Below are 19972 nucleotides of genomic sequence, written 5' to 3'. Positions count from 1 at the left end.
ATGGACCGTCTGCTGGCGTTCCCAGGACAACACGGCTCCAGCGGTCCCCGGGAACCCAGGCGGAAGGTGCAGAACAAAGACCACATCCCCACCTGCCCTCAGCTCCACCGGAAGGATGCTGGAGGTGGAGGTCAAGGTAAATCCCTCCCGTTTCCACCCTGTGCCGGCCTCTGGTCCCCAGTTCTCAAGAGTGACGCCCTGAAGGCTGGTTTTGTTTTAAAATTAATCAGAAAGAACAATGTTCCGGCCTTGGGAGAACTGGCTCCTGAGGAAGGCTCCTCGCTGGGGGTTCTCGAGGGTTGAGGCTGCTTTTCTGGGAAATGAGGGAGGTAGGCAACATTCTACCACCTGCTGGAACATTCCATTCTATTGTGTTTCCTCGAGAAGTAAACAACCAGGACCTAGGTACACACAGGGGCTGGAGGGAAATGAGTCAGGGCATGCCCTCAGCAGCAGTCCTCCGCTTAGACGGTCACACAGTCCCGTCACGGTTAGGGCTGGCTAAGTTGAGTTTCCCTTAGACAATAAACATAAGGGGATGTGTAAATATAAACCAGGCCTCCCCACTAAGTGGGGCTTTCTGGCGCTCCCTGCGGGGTCTGCTTACCCAACACCCTCGTGCTCCCTGGGGTTTTAGGGAAGCAGAAAAAAGAATTTAAAGAATTAGGAGATCTCCATCATCCCAGAAACTTGTTTGTGCTATTCTTAAAAGGCTGATGAGTAACACGTAAGAACCCAATTTCTCCTTGCAAATGTGTCGGGGTGGACTCTGGTTACTTTTAAATGAACGATTAACTATCTTCATTGTTGGTGTTTTATAAACAAACGAACAAACAAACAAAAAAAAACAATGGAGCATAACGTGTATTAAACACTGACAGGGCAGAGCGCTGGGTCTAACCCCAGGCTGGGGCCTTGGGCCGGTGTCCTGCACATCCTCACTGCGTCTGTGTGTCTGCGTCGGAGAGTCCCTGGCGGCGCGGTCACTCCGGGTGTGTGACAGCCCAGGCGCACACCGCGATGCCACCGCCACCCACACGAGGACAGCCGGGGCCAAGCCACAGACTCAACCTGCCCCCAAAGGCCCCTCCACGCACGTGTGCTGAGTGGATTTCGGGCAATTCTGGAGCACCTGTGGCCCGAGCAGACACACTCACCATCTCCCGTCTCCCTTCGTCCTTGTCCTGGAGTTTCAGATGCGCAGACACCTGCAGGGGATGAAGGCCACAGTGTGGAATCAGAAGAGGTGGCCGGCAACAGGACAGACTCACTCAGCGACTGCAGGCCCAGTGCCCCGGGGGCTGAGCCGCCAGACGACGGAGGAAATCCTCGGAGGTCTGGGCTTCCAAGCTTCCTTGGTTAACTAAGGTAGGTCCAGGAGAGCAGCGATGCCTGGGCTGCATCCTGTTACCGCAGGGGATTCTCTGCTGTGCCCCGAGGGAAGTTAGAGAGATGAGGAATCCCCAGGCATCGTCGAGGGCTTGAAGCCGACTGGCGCCTATTCAGGAATTTCACAAGTCACCTGCTCAACCACTCATAGCTTACAATTATCCACAGCGGAGGATTTATGCCACAGAAATTGGTAAGTGGGACATATAAGAGCTCCAGTTTTGTTGCTGCTGTTGTGTTGTTTTGTCTTGTTCGAAATCCTGCCTGCTAGCGCACCGTGGGGCCCCTGACCCTGCTCGGTGAAACCCTGAGGAAGCATCACCATGCCAGCGTCAGCCTTGGTTCTTCTCTGCCAACGCCTGTGACCTTGGGAAGCAAGGATTTCGGCTTCCCCATCAGCACAGTGGTGAGGTTAGAACCTGCCCACCCGGTGAGCTAGTGAGGTTGTCCCGAGGCTCCGTGAGAGACTAAGATGCAGGGGCAAGGGGCCAAAGGGCCACGGTCCCAGAGTCAGACAGGGCCAGCCGCCTGCCCTGTGACACCAGGTGTGGTGGTGGAGGGCCAGAGCAGCACATGGAAATGTACCACCAATGGCTGGTGGCCAATATCACCCCTGCACGTGGGTCAGGACCCTGCAGAGCGAAAGGTACCCTTTCCCATTAACTCAGGGGAACTGTATTTATCAAAGGAATCGTGAAATTCTCAAAATCAAAATCGAATTGATTTCAACTCTGAAAAATAAATGGATTTCACAGCAGAGCCTGGGGACAGGTTGGGGGAGGATGGAGGTGACAGCAGGAGTCACCCATCTTGTTTGCAAGAGAAAGCAGTGATTGAGCTGGAAATCAAAGTGAAGTTCCTCAAACAAGTAACCAAGGACTTCATGCAGTAACTCTGACAAGCGAAACGCTGGTCACCCCAGATGAAGGTGAAGTAGCGATTAAGGAATCCACAGGGTCGGTAGAAATCTTGGATTTCCTAACTTTACCGCCCTATTTTCAAACACCTCCTGAGCTCCCGGTGCCCCCATCAGTGTGCCCACTTGGAGGCCAGAGAAGCTACATGGTCAGGGTGCCTGGCGCTCATGGCTGCTGGGGGAGCTCGTCAGAGGGCAGATCACGTACCCGACACCTTCCCTGCTTCTCTTTGCTCAGCTAAGGAACTCCTGGAATTGCCCTTCGGACAAGATGCGACACCACAGACAGGAAGCCTTGCGCCATCCAAGTCAAGAGTGCAGGGCACAGGCTTCCCTGGGGGCGCAGTGGTTGATAGTCCGCCTGCCGATGCAGGGGACACGGGTTCATGCCCCGGTCTGGGAAGATCCCACACGCCGCGGAGCGGCTGGGCCCGTGAGCCATGGCCGCTGAGCCTGCGCGTCCGGAGCCTGTGCTCCGCAACGGGAGAGGCCACGACAGTGAGAGGCCCGCGTACCGCAAAAAAAAAAAAAAAAAAAAAAAAGAGTGCAGGGCAACACTTCACCCGTAGCAGCCCAAGAGGAATGGCCATCTACTGCCCAAGTACAAGGCAGACCAGGTGGGAAGGTCCCAGACGTGCCAGGAGAGGCCCGGAGGTCGGGCACCGCCTTGTGCCGTGGACGAGGGGACGCAGGACATCAGGCAGCCCCGGGCATACACGCTCCATGACGGACAAGGGCAGCCCACTGACCTCCCAACCTCCTCTGGCCGGGAGGCTCTCTAGTGGCTCCCGTGGCCCACGGTTGGTCACTGTGGTCCCTGTCCACCTGGTACTTGGCTGGGTCATGGTCTGTCCAAAGAGCACAGCTGGGCCAGGCCATCCTGGACCACACTGCACAGGACGCCCGGGCTAACTGCTAAACTCTCGGAGGCGCCTTTCCTCGTGTGTTTTGCAGGATTACATGTCTGAGGACTGTGCCGGGCTATGAAGGTGAAGGCCTGGGACCCACCCGGTGTGCAGCAAACTCTGGTTTCACCCCCACCTGGCGGGCACGTGAGTCAGAGGACGAGACCCTCGGGGCCCTAACCCAGGCACCAGACTGCCTGGAACTTTTGCCCAAAGCCACAGAACACTGATGAGAAGGGAAGAGCCCCAGCTGGGGCACAGGACTGCGGCCACCCTGGGAGCGGCCCCTCACATCAGCCAGGCTAATAACCTTCTCAGAAACCTGACCTCGATTTCGTCATCCAGGCTCTACAGAACCCAGGGCCTTGAGGGGTTGCCTTGGGCAAAGCTGTCCAAGGTGCCAGGGCTCCATGTGAGGGAGGGGTGCTGGGCGCTACGCTGTCTCACGCGAGGAGAGAGGGGGGCGGCCAGGTGAGGGGCTGCAGGCCACAGGACGCTCACCATCATGGCCTCCTGCACGGTCAGGTGAGGCAGCAGCATGTCGTCCTGCATGATGTAACAGGACACCTTCCGGAAGCAGCGTAGGTCCCGCGGGAGGCCGTTGATGAGGACCTCGCCCTTCATGCCCGTCTCCCTGCAAGGCCAGCGAGAGGACGTGTCAGCCCGATCCCTCCTGCACCCCTTCCTCTTCCAGGGCCTGGGGATGGGAGAGAGGACGGCCCCTCCCAGCATCTTCTCACTGGATCAGTAGGGACACCAAGCCAGGCAGGGATGGGAGGCCCAGACAGCACCAGAACTCAGAGGAGGGAACTGCACAAAGAAAACACTCAGCGTGGAAAGGGAGAGGCAAGCGTGGGGCCTCTCTGGGACAGCACATTCGTAACAGGCGCCTGTGGACCAAACCAACGGAGATACACACGGATGCTCCTACACGCAGCCACGAGGCCCCACGCACACCCCTGGCTTTGCAGGGGTTTATGAGATGGGCGTATGAACAATGCTATGTGTAGCCGAGGCTACACCAACCGCCCCAGAGGCCCCAGAGGCCAAGAATCTTCAGTCTGGGGTGTGGCCACTACATCAGAACCAGTTCCTGGGGGCTGCACGACGATGATGCTGACTGGGAGGACCACTGCAGGCTCTCTGGGCTCAGGTCTCAAAGAGGAGGAGGTCTGCGCCCTGACCCTCCTCGGCCAAGCGATGGGAAGCTGTTCTCTCTGACCACAGTGGAGGTGGGGCATCCTCTGTGTACTGTGGAGATGGAAGGGCATGGCCCCGCCAGCCACGCTCACTCCCTCATCCACAGACCCGCTGGACATCGCTATGGCCCGACGCTCTCCTGGGCGCATCATCTCAGCCCAGGGTCACAGTGGGAGCCATGGGCATCCTACCAAGGATCCCCGTTCTCCAGCCCTGCCTCCCCGATGCCATGAAGAACAGAAACACAGAGGGTCTACGGAGACCAGTGCAGTTATATCTGGCGTCCAACTTCATCCAGCCCATTGCTGTGACTGTGGGCCCTGTGGTGGGTCCCTTCTTTCCTTCAGGGAATGGGTGGGATCGACTGGCGTCCCAGGGACCCAGGCTGGAGCTCAGTTGTCTCCAGGTTGCCCTCTGCGGCTCCAGGGCGGCCACGTGCCGCGCAGGCTGGATAGCGGCTGAGGGTGTGGGATGAGCTGAAAAACGGCTGCTCTCCCCTCCCCTGTCCCCAGCATGACGCTGGGTGTTGGAAGTTTGGCTCTCACCTTTAGAAGTGAATACAACAGACAGGAATCTGCCGTAAGCGAGACTTTTAAAAATCCTAATTTTCATCTCTAAAGAGTAATTCAGAAGTCCTAAGGGGGGGGGGCGGAATTTCTCTTTCTTTGCCAGTAAATGAAGTTATTTTTAAAATGTATTTGCTGAAGTAGCAAATGGAAGCCATGAGATCTGAAGAGAACTGGCTTTAAGAGACCATTTTGTTAACACTTCTGAAGGTTCAGTTTTCAAATCATCCTCACGTGAACGTCACCAGACAGGACGTCGAGAGCTGTGTTTTCCGAATGTCGGAGCAGCTAACGTGGCCACAGGCAAGGGTCACGTGAGCTCTGGGCCCCAGCCTGATGCTGCTGCTTTTCTTCTGAAAATGGCTCATCTTACCTTTGACCTTCATTCACACTTGTCTCAGCGTTCTCCTGCCGGCCCCCTCCCCAACCTGGACCTCTCCATTACTTCCTGTCCCGTAAGGCCTGGCCCTTCTGCCCCAGGACCTCCCTCTCCTGAGCACAGCATCCACTCACCACCACCAGGTGACAACCAGCATGTGCTGCCTCCTGATGCCCCCAATGCCGGAGCTCTGCTCCCTTCACAGGTTCCAAAGCCCCTTACTGTGAGACACCCCTCCGGCTTCCCGGGAGGCTGCCCAGAGCCTTGAGAAGTGACGGGATGGACCATTCATACTGGTGGCCCCTGGCTGACCACTGGGCGAGGGTCTGCTCACCTGTATCCGGCCAGGATGTTCATGAACGTGGACTTCCCAGCCCCGGAAGGACCCATGATGGCCACCAGCTCTCCACTGTTGAATTTCCCAGAAATTCCTTTCAGAAGGGTCTTGTATCCTGTGAAAAGCGGATCACATTCATTTTCAAACCAGGACTCACTGGTTTTGCCCCCAGTACTGCAGAGGCAAACACACAGTACACTTGGCTGCAGAACCAAGGCCAAAGGCAAGGTGTTTCACACCATAGTACAGCATTCCCCAACCTTTTTGGCACCAGGAACTGGTTCCGTGGAAAACAATTTTTCCACGGATGGCGGGGGGGCGGATGGTTTCGGGATGATTCAAGCGCATTACATTTATTGTGCACTTTATTTCTATTATTATTACATTGTAATATATAACGAAATAATTATACAACTCACCAGAGTGCAGAATCGGTGGGAGGCCTGAGCTTGTTTTCCTGCAACTAGAGGGTCCCATCTGGGGGTGATGGGAGACAGGGACACCCGAACTGTGTTGCTTATGTCCAGTCTACTCCATAAGACGCAGCTTAACTGTCACTTGCCACTCACTGATACGGTTTTGATATGAGTCTGCAAGCAGTTGATTATCATGGTCTCTGGGCGGTCAGACCTCTCTGCTCATGAGAATCTGTATTTGCAGCTGTTCCCCAGCGCTGGCATCAACACATCAGCTCCACCTCGGATCATCAGGCATTAAATTCTTATAAGGAGCGCACCACCTAGATCTCTCGCATGTGCAGTTCACAGGAAGGTTCGCACTCCTATGAGAATCTAATGCCGCAGCTGATCTGGCGGGAGGCGGAGCTCAGGCGGTGACGCGAGCCATGGGGAGCGGCTGTAGATAGAAATGAAGCTTCGCTCGCTCCCCCGCTGCTCACTTCCTGCTGTGCGGCCTGGTTGGAGGGGCGGGGGTTGGGAACCCCTGCCCTAGTATTTATGAAAATGCTGAGTTCTGGGCAAGAAAATGGGGTTTTTTGGATGCCTCTGCCTACTTCCTCGATTGTACGTCATGGGTGTATCAGTGGTAAGTACCAGTGCACGTACAGTGCTCTAGAGTTTACAAAGCCCTTTCGCGGACATCATCTAGGGTACGAGGACTCCACCATTCTCATTTCGGATTGAGGAACTGGATGTCCAGTGGGCCTGGGCGACTTGTCCAGGACCCCAGAGCCAGTGTGAACAGATCCTAACCCAGGGCTGCACCACCCACCATGATGGTCAACTCATGCCTTTATCAATTAAGTGATTCATTTATTATTTCATGTATGAATGTTCTATTTCTCGTCTCTACTGGTATAAACTATTTGTATAGAATTTATTCACAAATCATTACTTTATAATTAAATGATTCATGTATTAATAATTCATTAATAATTAAAAGCTTATCATTTTGCACTTGCATCACGTTGCTTTGGACTTTCTGCCCAATCTCCATCTGAGAGCTTTGTAAAAGGAAAAAAAAACTACGTATGCCAAATGGAGTCACGTTACTTTTTCTCAAGCAGACTGTTCAAATGAGCTACAAAGAATAAAATAGAAGCAACTGGATTCATCTAAAGACTCTTAATTCAGAAACATTTTTCAGGGACTTCCCTGGTGGTCCAGTGGTTAGGACTCTGCGCTTCCACTGCAGGGGGCACAGGTTCGATGCCTGGTCGGGGAACTACGATCCCATGTGCTGTGCGGCTCAGTCAATAAAATAAAATAAAAATTAAATTTAAAAAAGAAGAAACACTTCTCAGTCCCTGAGAAACATTCCAAGGACATACCCTTAAATGATCAGAATCAGGCAAAAACAGTACTTTGGCTTCCCGCGCAGAGCTGAAAGGGGCCTGATGAGGAAAGGGCCTGCGGAGCCCTCCACTGAGCCCTGGTCTCGGACTCTGCCCCTAGTCGCTCCCTGAACCCCCAAACCTGTGTGTCTACTCGAGCCCCAGCCTGGGTCTGGGGAGTCTTCTCCCAGCCGCCTCTCGTCTTCCACAGATGGGACACCCTAAACGCCCAGCCTGTCACCAGCTGCCTCCTTGAGCTGGATGGCAAGTCCCTGAGGACCTTTGAATCACGCAGAGAGAAGCAGAAGCGAAAGGCAGGAAGCACGCGGCCCTGCGACCTGACTCGTTACGGGGAGCGGCAGTCACCTGGGGAGACCTGAGACGGTCACCCCTGGTTGGGGGGGAAGGGCTGCGGAGCAGACGGACGGGGGCAGGGGGGCCTGGGGCAGCAGCTCAGGACCGCAAGTGAGTCAGACTCCTACCCCCGGGACGTGGGTGATGGCAGGTGGGCAAACGCACAGCAGGGGAGTCCAAGGAGACCAGGGTTGGGGGTTGGGGACCCTGAAAGATCATGTCTGCCACATGGGGGACAGATGGAGGGAAGAGCTGGGGGACAGCAGGGCCCCCTCCCTGCAGGGTCAAGCCCCAGCGTGGGCTCCCCATGGGATGGAGCTCTGCAGAGGGGGGCCAGGTGCTCCGGGCCCCGGGCCCAGGGGACCTGTGTGACATCACTGAGGGAGCACTAATGCCGGGCGTCTGCTCCTTGCTGTCTTCCTGGGGGTTCAGGCGGCACTGGGGTTACTCCAGAGCAAACCTTCCTTTAGGCTGTTCTGCCCCGAGTTCAGAGCCGATCCCCAGCTGGTCCCCTGGCAACCAGGAGCCACCCAGTTAGGGAAACGGATGGCTGAGGTGACCACTGGCCACGTAGAGGCCACGTGCAGCCTGCCCCTGGATCACGACGCCTGAGGACAGCCTCACCTTGGGGATCTGAGGGGTCCGTTCCCTCCAGCAGGGCCCATGGGTGCTGCTTTCACTGTGACCCGTGGTGTTGGGGTCCACACGGGGGCACCGGATAATAACACTGCCAGGGAGCTCCCACAGGCTGTGACACCCACGGCCAGGACGCCAGGAACAGACACGGGTCTGGGAGTTGGGGGAGCATCAGGCCTTTCAGGGGAAACGGCGGGCGGACCGGGGTTATAGACCGTGGTTTTGTCATTTACAGCCAGCAAACTGGAGTTGGGGGTCTGGCTGTGGACCCCAGAGCTAAAGTGACACATGTGGAGCCAGGTGAGTCAGCGGCCCCAGCTCTCGCTCTGGAGGGGCGTGGGCTCCCAGGGGGACGTGGAGCGAGGGGCAGGGCCTATGTGTGACACGATGCAAGGCCGGCCAGCTGAGAAGCGTCCTCACGTGCAGTCCACCCTCTCGGGCGGTGCTTCTCTAATATCAGAAAACTGTTTTTCTTTTATTTCTTTCTTTCTTTTATTATTATTATTTTTTTGCGGTGCGCGGGCCTCTCACTGCTGCGGCCTCTCCCGTTGCGGAGCACAGGCTCCGGACGCGCAGGCTCAGCGGCCATGGCTCACGGGCCCAGCCCTTGCTAGGCACGGTGTGTTTTGTAAGGGAGGGACAAACATGCCACAGCATTTCTAACTCTCCCACGGATCCACTAAACTCGGAGCTGGTGGACGGGCCAGCCCTGTGCCTTGCCCAGTGGGCATCAGGAAGGAAAACCACGATGGAAAAACCGGTGAAGGCTTTCTCCACAAACCCCGCTAGTGACACGAAAATGAAGCCAACTGGAAGTGACGTGTCCATGATCTAATCCTTTCCAAGGGGAGTTGTGACGTGGACAGAAACTCCACACGTCCGTCCAGCACCCACCTGGTGGGGCTGTAACTGTCTCTAAGGACATGGAGATAAAGGTGCTTATTAGCAGTTAGCATAAGTGAACCTGAAGGGCTTTCTTAGTTACGTCTGCAGTTACTCTCAGTTATGTTACTGTTAGAATGTTACCAGTTCGGAAGAAGCCTGTCCAGACATCCTGAGTTTCAAGAACGAAGGAGACATCTGAGCAGGCTACTTCTAAAGGCGACGCCCGCCTGCCAGCCTCAAACCGAGTGCCCGACAGGAGCCCAGTGCCTGATACCTGCCCCCAACGCACACCTCCTTTTGCCTCCCGGCCCTAGCATGGCCCCTAGAGGCCGTGAACATCAGCTCCCCGAAGACATGGCCAGAACAGCCTTCTGAAGCGCCGTGTCCTGTGCGTGGAGCGGTGCTGGGCACGTCGCGGTCACCGAAAAAGCGTCTATGACGTTGATAATAAGAAGGTGAACTCTTGGCACAAGTGAATGCAGAGTGACAGCCACCGCCTTGGGCATTGCCCTTTGGTTGTCACTTCTGTCCAAGCCACCCCCAACAGGACCAGACCCCTCTGGCGAATGCTGGGCCAGCAGGAAACGGCCAGGAGCTCCCGGAGGACCAGCTGTCTGCATGGTCTCTGAGGTCAACTCACAGGGCGGGCACTGCCTTATGGAGGGGCCGTGGCGTCCCTGTGCCTCACATCCTGTAAGTATAAGCCCATGCCCCGTCGCCAGTAAACTTTTACGTAGCAGCAATCAAAATGTGCACATTCCATCATTTCTGGGCAATCACTTTTGCTTGTTTGTTTGATTGTTGCGGTACGCGGGCCTGCTCACTGTTGTGGCCTCTCCCGTTGCGGAGCACAGGCTCCAGACGAGCAGTAGTGGGATCTTCCCGGACCGGGGCACGAACCCGTGTCCCCTGCATCAACAAGCGGACTCTCAACCACTGCGCCACCAGGGAAGCCCACTTGTGTGTGATTTTAAGCCACCCAGTTTGCAGCAATTTGTTATAGCAGCCACACGAAACGAACACGCCCAGCCTCCCACTGCCCACACCAGCCACGCCCACGCCAGGCCTCCTGGATCCTCCCCGGGGGACCACTTCCCTCGGAAGATAACTTCCTGCTTCTTCCATGAACATTATGTAACAGTTGCACTTTTCAGCTAGCAAGCCTTCCCAAGGGGCAGTGTCCTGAGAAGGAATGTTCTAGAAGCAATGAGAGCTGCCACCTTGCAGCTCTTCCAGGGGCCCTTCTCCAATCCAGGGTCATTCTCAGACTTTCCTGTGCAGCCCACATGGGCACGAAGCCTGGTTAAAGCATCCCCAGTGCAGGCTTTTCATAATGAGGTTAAAGGAGCCGATTAAGCTCTGTCCAATTAAATGTGAAAAGAAAGATGATCGACCTTGGAGTTTCCAGTGGGGACCTCGGGAGAGGGGGGAGCACGGGGGTGGGTGGCAGCCCGGGCCTCATTCCCAGCCGTGCTCATGGCTGGACAGTGGCCATGCACAGGCCGTCCGTCCACCATCCTGGCCTCAGTGTCCCCTGATGAAAGAAGAGGTCTACCCTCCAAAGACCCAGAATTCACCAGGTGTGCGCGTCACGTGGGGCTTTCTTCCCTGGACAACCAAATGTCAGCTGAGGTTCAGGTGTGGGCTTTCATTGAAATGGCCAAGGGTCGCAACCTAAGGGCCGGAGACACGGAATTCCATCTGCAGACTCAACGCTCATGGCAAACGTTGCTATCGAGGCTGAACCCAAGTTTACCAACATGCAGAGCCTGGCCCAGAATCCTTCCTCAATCTGAAGCAGGTCTTTCCTTTCACAGAGATGTTTTTCATTTGGTTCTAAACAATGACAACTAAAAAGAAACGAGGGAGCCCAAGCAAATTAGAAAGAGCCAGGCACTAAGCCCAGATCACTGACTATTTTCAAATGGATGTGGGTCTTTAATTTTGTTTTTTTAATGGTAAATTTTTGCACAGTGGACTCACAGGATTCTAGAATGAGGCATTTCCTAGCTCTGCCAAAGAAGACTTGCCCAGCCCCAATGCACTGCCCTCATACCACACACATCCCTGGCTCTCCCCTACCCGGAGCTGTGCTCACTGACTGTGTATTTTCTCTGCTGAGAGGGAGAAACGAGGCAGACATTCCTACCTGGCTGATGAAAATTATCGTCGATGTCACGGGATGCGAAAATTACGGCATCAAAGGATTGTCTGATGTGGTGAGCACGAATCACTCTGGATCCTTCTCAATGTTTGGAAACCAGGAAGGGAACATCGGCTGAATGATGGGAGAGGGAAGTGGGGCTGCGGGACACAAAAGAGGTTGCCTTGGCGGCTCAAGAGAGGACAAGTTGTGTTCTGGTTGTCCAGTCGCCTCTGGAAGGAAGTGTAAATGTCTCCTGTGCTCGCCAGTGTTGTCCCTCGTACCCAGCTGGCATGGAGCAATTCAGCCCATAGGCACATTCTCCGTCCTCATGAAGCATCGTTTTCGAGAACTCCTTTGCTGGCATGATAGCTGGGCTCACTCTAGCCATGCAGGGAAGCACCTCTGGACTGCAGGCGTTTCGGTGGCCAGTTCCATCACATTCTAACGTGTGTGAAATTCGTCTTGACCACGAATTTAAACATATTCCAATTTCTGGAGTGTCGTATCTGCTGTGGGGGGATGAGCACAGTGGGTGGGTGGCCTGAGGGAGGGGTCGGCCCTCTAGAGTCTGGATGTCCCAGCGTCGTGCCTTCCCGTGGTCGGTGTCTATGCCCTCACACTGGCCCAGCAACAGTGTGGGCCTCCCAACAGCCTTGGGACGAGGCTGCTTAGAGGAGGGGGGACGGACAGCGGGTCTCAGCTCATCTATCCCAGCACCAAGCAAACTCCAGCACGTGTCCTGCCTGAAGCTGTGTCTCTTCACCAGCCCTGTGCCTCCTTAATAATAACTCTGTAAACAACGAGGGATAATTCAGACCAGACACTGAATGGGAAATAATTCTGCAGAGCCGCCAGCCCCGTGGTCCCAATATCGCCTGCATGTGGAGTCTTCCTGGAGCTTTGGAAACAATTCTGATGGAGTCGGTCTGGCCCCAGGGGCCCCTCCATCGCCCTACAGCTGTGCCTCTGGTTTGCTGTGTGACTGGGGCCAGTTCCTTCTGCTTCCTCGACTCACCATCCTCACCTGGTGAGGGGCAGGGAAGAGTACTTGACCTTAAGGGTGTTTGTGAAGATACAACAAGATCACGTGTTTGAAGGATGTCACAAGGAGCTGCAGGTAGATGGTGTACTAAGCCGTGGTCGCTAGAGATGCAACTGGGACAAAACACATCCCGGGAACCGCAAGCCACGTGACAGCAGCGTCTCTTCACCCGAGGAGGAACAGCTGGACCACCGTCCTCTTTCAGGTGGACTGAGGATGCCACACGTGTCCTGGCGCATCTGCGGGGAAGGGGCGCCCACCAAGAGCGCCCGCCTCAGGGTTAACATTCTGGACGTGGGTGCTCAGGCTCGTGATCATTTTCAAGGAGCCAGAGCCCATTTCTGGAAGGCTCCAGAAAGCCTCCAAGTGCTGCTGGGTGAAGAGACGCCGGTCAGCCTCTGTGAGGAGGGACAGGGCTGCCTGGGAACCCTGACCCCAGCCTCCCCAGGAGAGGACCTGCATCTGTTTACACCACGAGAACTTCTGTCTCTCAGTGGCTCAGGGTCCCAGAGAACACTGATGGGACATTGCTGGGAAATCATTTCCTGCACCCAGGCTACACGGGTCACCTGGACTCACAGCCCCCTCAAGCCAGAACGCCCGGGTTGGGTGCTCAGAGCAGCTCTGATGCTGATGCCAAGACAACGTGCTGTGCACCCCTACATGCACACACACCCCGTGTACATACACTGTGTACACAGACACACACCAAGTACACACACACCGTGTACACACACACACACCATGTACACACACACCCCATGTACACACACTGTGCACACGCACACCATGTACACACACACACCACGTACACACACACCCACGCCCCACAGGCAGCTAGCTCATCAGCGCACTGGCAGTGGAGCCCCTACCCTAGTAAAGATACTAAAAAATAGGTGGGAGTTATTCACATCTGCCTGTCAGGCATGAAGCAGTTTTCTATCACTGCAGTATTTTTATCCTTCTAAAAGAAGAACTGGTCTTTTTCACAAGCTTCTAAACCTGCTAGAACAATGAAGAAAAAACATCCTTCTGATTACTTAAATTATGCCAAAAGCACCAATAAGGTTGCCAAATAACCTCCTAGTATCACGTCAACTTCAGTCTGAAATCAACACAGCAGGTCCATTTCTGCACCCAAAGTCGTGTTTTCCTCTAGATGCCAACATTGACCAGATAAGCCCGGCTGCGCTCCCTACTCCTCCCCCTTCCCCTCCCCCATCAGTCTCCCCTTGGAGCTGAAAGGGGCTCTTGGTGAGAACAGACAGCCTTATTCTCCAGACCCCTCTTCCCCCCTCTCCAAGAGAGAGCTCAAGGCAAAAAGGACAAAGGTCCATATTCCCAGACACCAGCGACATTTCCTTCTCCCCCACCTGCTTCATCCCCCAATGCCCAAGGGCCAGCTCATCAATGCCTCACTTTTCCTTATTAAGGGGCAAAGCCACACCCACAGCTCAGACCTCTTCTTGTTTTTCTCACCTTCTGAAATCGAAAGGCGGCTTTTTCGCCGACAATAACAACAAGAACCAGGTCTGGGAAGCTGGGCTTAAAAATATCAACATGGACGCGACCATAACACGTGAAGCCTTCTGAGTCACGGGGAGGGAGAACCACTCGTGAAATGAGGACATTGTCATTTGTCCCCAAACCGCGCAGATAGCACGTCACCCCCTGCCAACCCCCGCTGGATGTTACAGCAGGAAGTCCACTCCGCCTTCAGAACAGCTGCTCGCTTTGTCAGGCTGTGAACACGGATCCCTGGATTTTAGCAGGCGCGCACGCTCTGGAAGTCGACAGGGCAACAGACAAGGCGGCAAGTTTTCCGGAAGGTTCCCCCGAGGCGCGACTTTAATGGACGTAAAATGGTCCCCTGGGGACTTCCCTGGCAGTCCAGCGGTTAAGACCCCGTGCTCCCAATGCAGGGGGCCTGGGTTCAATCCGTGGTCAGGGAACTAGATCCCGAATGCCGCAACTAAGAGCCGGCACAGCCTAAATAAATAAATATTTTAAAAAAAAAAACCTCCAGGGACACCCAATCACAGTGGGTCCCCACGTTTTTAAAAAAAAGATGGTCCCCTGACCACAGCTCAGGGATGCTTTCCATCCTTTTGTCCTGAGAGCCTCTCCTCGCTTCACCACCCCGATCTCCTCATGTTTCGAGGTCCCTGTCAGTCTGCCTGCCCTCCCCCGCCCTCCACAAACCCAGTGCCCCCCTCGGTTCCACTTCTGCCCCGACCCCGAGCGGAAGCAGCCTCTCATCCTTCTGCCTGAGTGGGTCTAAGTATTCTGAATTTCGGCGGGCCATGATCACGTCAGTAGGCATCGTGTACAGTGATGCTCTGTGTCCGCAACACCGCCAAGGAGGCGCACACAACTTCCTCTCACCTCTGATCCCACAACACTGTTGGGAAATCCACCACCTCAAAGTGCGCCCCTGCCACACAGAGCTTCTTGCCTGTCCTTCAAAGCCCATTACTCTGCAGACTTGGAGGACAGTGGCACATCAGGGGCCACTCAGCAGAGTCGCTGAAATGCAATTTCCCTTTCGTGTTCCCCAGAAAAAAGTCATAGCACCGAGGGTGGCGCCCAGCTCCTCCCAGGCGGGCTCCTGGCCTGGGGACAGTGGGACGCTGGCTGCAAATGCCCGGCGGGTCCCATCAGATGGGGGCCTCCCTCCCTACCAGGATCCAAGGGGCTCTGTGAGAAAACGATACAGTGGGCTGCATCCCAGGCCTTGCCGAGCTGAGCCCGGCACGGTTCTGGCTCACTCCCCACCCGCCGAGGGGGCACCTGCGCATCCCTGGTCTGATCCTGGGACCTGCTCTGGGCACCTGCCCTGACAGGTGCTGTGGTCTCTGCCCCTCGCCCGTGTTCCCGGCTGACATGCCCACGCCGACCCTGGTATCTCCTGCTGGAGCAGTGACCAGACCTTGAGCATACTCCCTGGGGACCAGCTGCCCCCAGGCTGGGCTCTGGATTTAGATACCTTGTCTGCTGCTTCTTGAAGCTCCGGCTACGTATGTCCCCACGTGTCGCTGTCACATGCAGGCGTGTGGGGACTCTGGAAGGCAGAGCACACAGGTGGCAGCCCCAGCACAAAAGTCCCTTCCACTGCTGTGCCCAGGCAGCAGCCCCTGAACCTCGCTCACTGCCGCCACCACCTGGCCTGGGACGACATCTAGAGGTGGCCTTCCCTCCAATGACTTCCCAAACTCCGTCCCCAAAGCGGGTTAAAATCCAAGTGGTGAACCTTGAAATCCAAGGTTGCCGGGAGGAGGGAGGAAAGGTCGCCTCCAGCCTGCAGTCACCCAGCCGGGAAGATGCTGAGGTCCCCAAGCAACTCATCTGTGAATAAAGCTTCTCTTGGGACACATTTCAAAGCTGAATGACATCGGAGCCACCTTCTGTTAAAGAAAGATCACAGTGCAACACCAACCAGAGGCCACAGACGCTCAAGAAAGGCACAGGTAAGACTCTCGAACGGGACAGCCCAGGAGGTGAGCCAGAACGCCCCGCACCCAACAGCCGCCCGAGCTCTGTGCCTCTGAGCTCGGCTTCCCAGCCCCGCTGGCCGATTCGCAGTCGGGGGTCTCTGTTCCACGAGAGCCGGGATCACTGCTCTGATACAGCAAATGGCTGTACTCCTGGCCCCAAATTCATACTGTGAAAGAGAAAACAAAGCAAAAATCAGCCTGCACACAAAGGCAGGTGCAGAGCACATTGGAAGCGGGGCTTGGCTGGGAACCACCGGGCTTTGGCACTTCCCCAAATGTTTACGTGAATGACATTTCTCAGAGCCCGGCAGCCCGCATCTGCCGCGCCTCCAAGTAGCCGGGCACAGCTGGAGATGCTCGGCTCAGCCACTGGCTGCTGTGCGGGAGCATTTGGGGGGCAGTTTTAGAAGCAGCAGCTCGGAGAGCTGCTGTGTGTCTACACTGGGGATGTTCAAGAGCTCGGTGACCTGGCTGAAGCTGCCGCCACCTGCTTCGTGAACTTGCCCTGTGTCCCGCGGAGAGAGCACTGCACACGGGGCTGGCTGTGTGCCCGTATGTGTCCTCGACGGGCTCCGGGGACACATCCTGGACCAGTGGGGCTCCTGGGTGGGATGCTGAGCCTCTCAAGGGTCCCTCTGGATGGGGCCCCCCCATCTCCCTCCAGGACCAACTCTACGTGCCCCAGCCTGGGGTTCACGGCCTTCCTTCCACAGTACACATGAGCCCTTCTAGGCCCATCTCCCTTTACCCCCCTTTACCCACTGCCTCAATTTCCCTGCACGCCGGGCTGGTCTGCTTGGGCTCTCCCCAACCCGCCCGTGCTGGTGCACTTCCTCCACTGAGAACATGCCCACCGTCCTCTCTCAACCTTGTCCTACCTGTTCTTCAAACCAGCTCCCTGGCCCCTGAGGAAGACAATGACCTTTACAGGGTGACAACAGCTCAAACCTTAAACCCACCCCTCGAGTACCGTGGGACTTGGGGCAACTTGATGTAGCTCTGTGAGCCTGTTTTCTCATCCGTAAATTGGGGATACACATACCTCCTACCACTGGGTGCTGCTGGAAGATGAAATGACACAAGGACTGGGAAGCATTCCATACGTGGTTGGGTCTCAAAGACTGCCCCCCACAAACCTAGAGCAATGGCTTCCTCCTCCAAGCACCTGGGCCATTTTCATCCATTTGCCCAATTTGCCAATTCATCATTTCACCACCCTGAGGGTCAAAATGGGAGGCCTGGAGGCAAACCAGCTGATCCCCTGCCCGCCTCCCTCCTGGGCCAATGACAGAGTCCCCTGGGCCCCAGATTCCTCACCTTCAAGGGAAGGGCGACGTAGCTCTGCCTGGGCTGTAGGTGGGTAAATAAGGCAGCGTGTGTCAGGCGGGGACGGAGCCTGGCCCCGAGTGGGGGCTCATCGCGCTAGTTACTATGATTGACGCTGTGCTGCGATCACGTCTATTGTTGGCAGCAGTGTACTTATTAGCTCTGCCGTGGTTCCCCTTCCCGGCTGTCTGGCAGGTCTCCCCTGGAAGCCCCATCCTCCCAGGTACCTGGAGCAGGCCTTCCACACACCGCTGTCTGTTCCTTGATCTGACTCCTGAACAAATTCCCAAGCCAGCAGTCAGGCATGATAGGAGGAAAGGTACAATTGCAAGAGAGACAAAAAAGCTTGTGCTATCCTCAGTTCTGTGAACACGAGGCATAGAACCGGCCTGGGTTCACGGTACCGTGTGAGAGACCCTGATGCAGACAAGCATGCCTTCTGCTGACACCATGAGTGACCCCAGAGGACCAAGAACAGCCACGGGGGGACCCACGAGCAGGCCAGGAGGAGGCGCTTCTCCTGAACGGCCTTGACTCATTCCCGCGGACGCCCCAGTGCCCATCTTCAGGCGCCACGTCCAAGGAGCGAGCTTGAGTGTAGCTTCTCAATGTCTGAGCGCCACCACATGCAGCTGCCTGCCCCTGGGGAGCCCGGAGCCACCCTCCTGGTGCAGGACATCCACAGGAACCCCGAGGAGACCAGAGGACGATGCAGCGCCCAGCAGCACGGGGAGGGCGAACTGGGTTTCAAGCTGCCTTCTGTCCATTTAAATGCTTTCAAAATGTGACCAGAAGGGCCAAACCCCCCCCTCCCCCAAGTCCCAGCTCAGCTCCAGCCCCTGCTTTCCCCTGGGAACACGCCTTCAACGGGGCCCCTACAGCACCGGCCAGCAGAGGGATGGGATTCGCCCCAGGAGAACGCCAACCACCCAAACAGAATCATCAGCTCCGGCCAGGCCTCAGCCCTCTGTCTTCATTTTGTGTCACTGCCTCCTGTGGTTCCTGGTCACCCAGGCTGACAGTTAGGGTCCCCACCACCCCCGTGTGCACTCACCTCATTTCTGCATGGTCCCATCCCTTCCTTTTTTAAATTTCAGTGCACTTTACATTTACAAGATGATGATGATGACATGTTGACAACTACAGTAGCCGACGCGTATCCAGACGCACTATATGCCCTGCACTATTCTGAGCTCTCACGCGTATTGACTTTGATTCTCACTACAGCCCTATGTGGTACAGACTTTAACATCCCCATTTTATAGGTGAGAACATTGAGGCACAGAGAGCTAAAATAACTTTCTTAAGGTACCATGGCTAACAGGTGGAGGGCCAGAACTTAACACCAAGCAGTCGGGCTCTAAGCCCATACTTGACACTATACTAATTCTCTAACGCAGACTGCATGTTTGTGAGGTTTAAAGAAGAAAAATAAATGAAGACACAGGCTGTGCCTCTCCTGATCTCAGTCCCCTGCCTCACTCCAGATGTCACCATTGTCTTGAATTGTATTATTCCCTTATTTTTGTCTCTATTGTATCACATTTGTATTTATCCTTAAATAATTTTGGTAAGTTTTGCATGTTTGGGGGACTTATATAAATGGTGTCATAACGTGTGTCTTCCAAGAATTGCTTTTTTCTCCTCTCCACCTTATTTTGTCTGTAAGATTCATTCTTGTTGATGCTACGACCGTGCTCATTTTCTTTCTCGCTTCCACAATGTTCCACCGTGGAGTTAACCACCGTTTGTTACCCACTCTTCCTTCGATGAGCATTTGGGTTGTTGTCTCCAGTCTTTCTGCTATTAACGAAAAACACACGACTGCACTGCACACACCTAGGAGGGAAAGTGCTGGGTCACCAAGCGTATGCGTCTTTGACCTGGCTTCATAAAGCCAGATATGTTTTCCGGGGCTGCACCCCTCCACACCCCCGGAAGAGAGGAGTGGTCTGGAAGAGGACGCTCCCTCTACGTCCCCACCAACGCTCCGCAGTGAGGTTCTTTGTCAAAATGTTGATCCCTTCTTTTCTTCTGTAGTCGTCTCCTGGAGCTGCCGCAATAAGTTACCCCAAAGTTTGCAGCTTAAAGCAACAGAAATGTATTCTCTCACAGCCTGGAGGCCAGAAGTTTGAAATCAAGCTGTGAGCAGGGCCGCGCTACCTCCAAAGGCTCGAGGGCAGGGTCCTTCCTGCCTCTTCCAGCTCCGGTGGCTCCGTGGCCCCCTGGCTGGTGGCCACATCTTCAATTTCTGCCCATCTTCACCTGCCTTCTGCCCTGTGTCCTTGTGTCTTTTAGCTCAGAGTGTCCCTTTCTCTCCTAAGACCTTGTCCTTGGATTTCAAGTCCACCCTAATCCAGGATGATCTCACCTGCAGATCCTTAACTTAATCAATCTGCCAACACCCTTATTCCCAGTAAGGTCCCATTTACAGGATCCAGGGTTAGAACAGAGACTCATCATTTTTCAAGGTCACCATTCAACCCACTACCCCGTTGTCACTGTGGGTGAAGAATGTCACCCGCCACATGAGTAAACAAAGGATGCTATGGCCATGAAGCCAACAGCCACTGCAGGCGACCCCAACCTTGCATCCTGAGGGGAC

At 55.3% G+C, this 19972-nt stretch overlaps 1 protein-coding gene across 4 annotated transcripts in view; it reads right to left on the bottom strand.

The window, feature by feature from the left end:
• ABCG1 (ATP binding cassette subfamily G member 1) overlaps positions 1–19972 on the bottom strand; it is a 63855-nt gene that overhangs the window by 17800 nt on the left and 26083 nt on the right. For 3 of the 4 annotated variants that reach the window (XM_060150979.1, XM_060150976.1, XM_060150977.1), the window contains exons 3-5: positions 5690–5807; positions 3712–3844; positions 1158–1208 (exon numbers count right to left, since the gene is read on the bottom strand). In XM_060150979.1, coding sequence (XP_060006962.1) covers positions 1158–1208; positions 3712–3844; positions 5690–5807 — 302 coding nt within the window. The remainder of the gene's footprint in view (positions 1–1157; positions 1209–3711; positions 3845–5689; positions 5808–19972) is intronic. The other variant, XM_060150978.1, reaches the window with a different exon arrangement.

This window comes from Lagenorhynchus albirostris, chromosome 5 (assembly GCF_949774975.1).
Source record: "Lagenorhynchus albirostris chromosome 5, mLagAlb1.1, whole genome shotgun sequence".
NCBI lineage: Eukaryota > Metazoa > Chordata > Mammalia > Artiodactyla > Delphinidae > Lagenorhynchus > Lagenorhynchus albirostris.
Note: the sequence above shows the minus strand (reverse complement) of the source record. Positions and strands in the feature narration are given on the sequence as shown.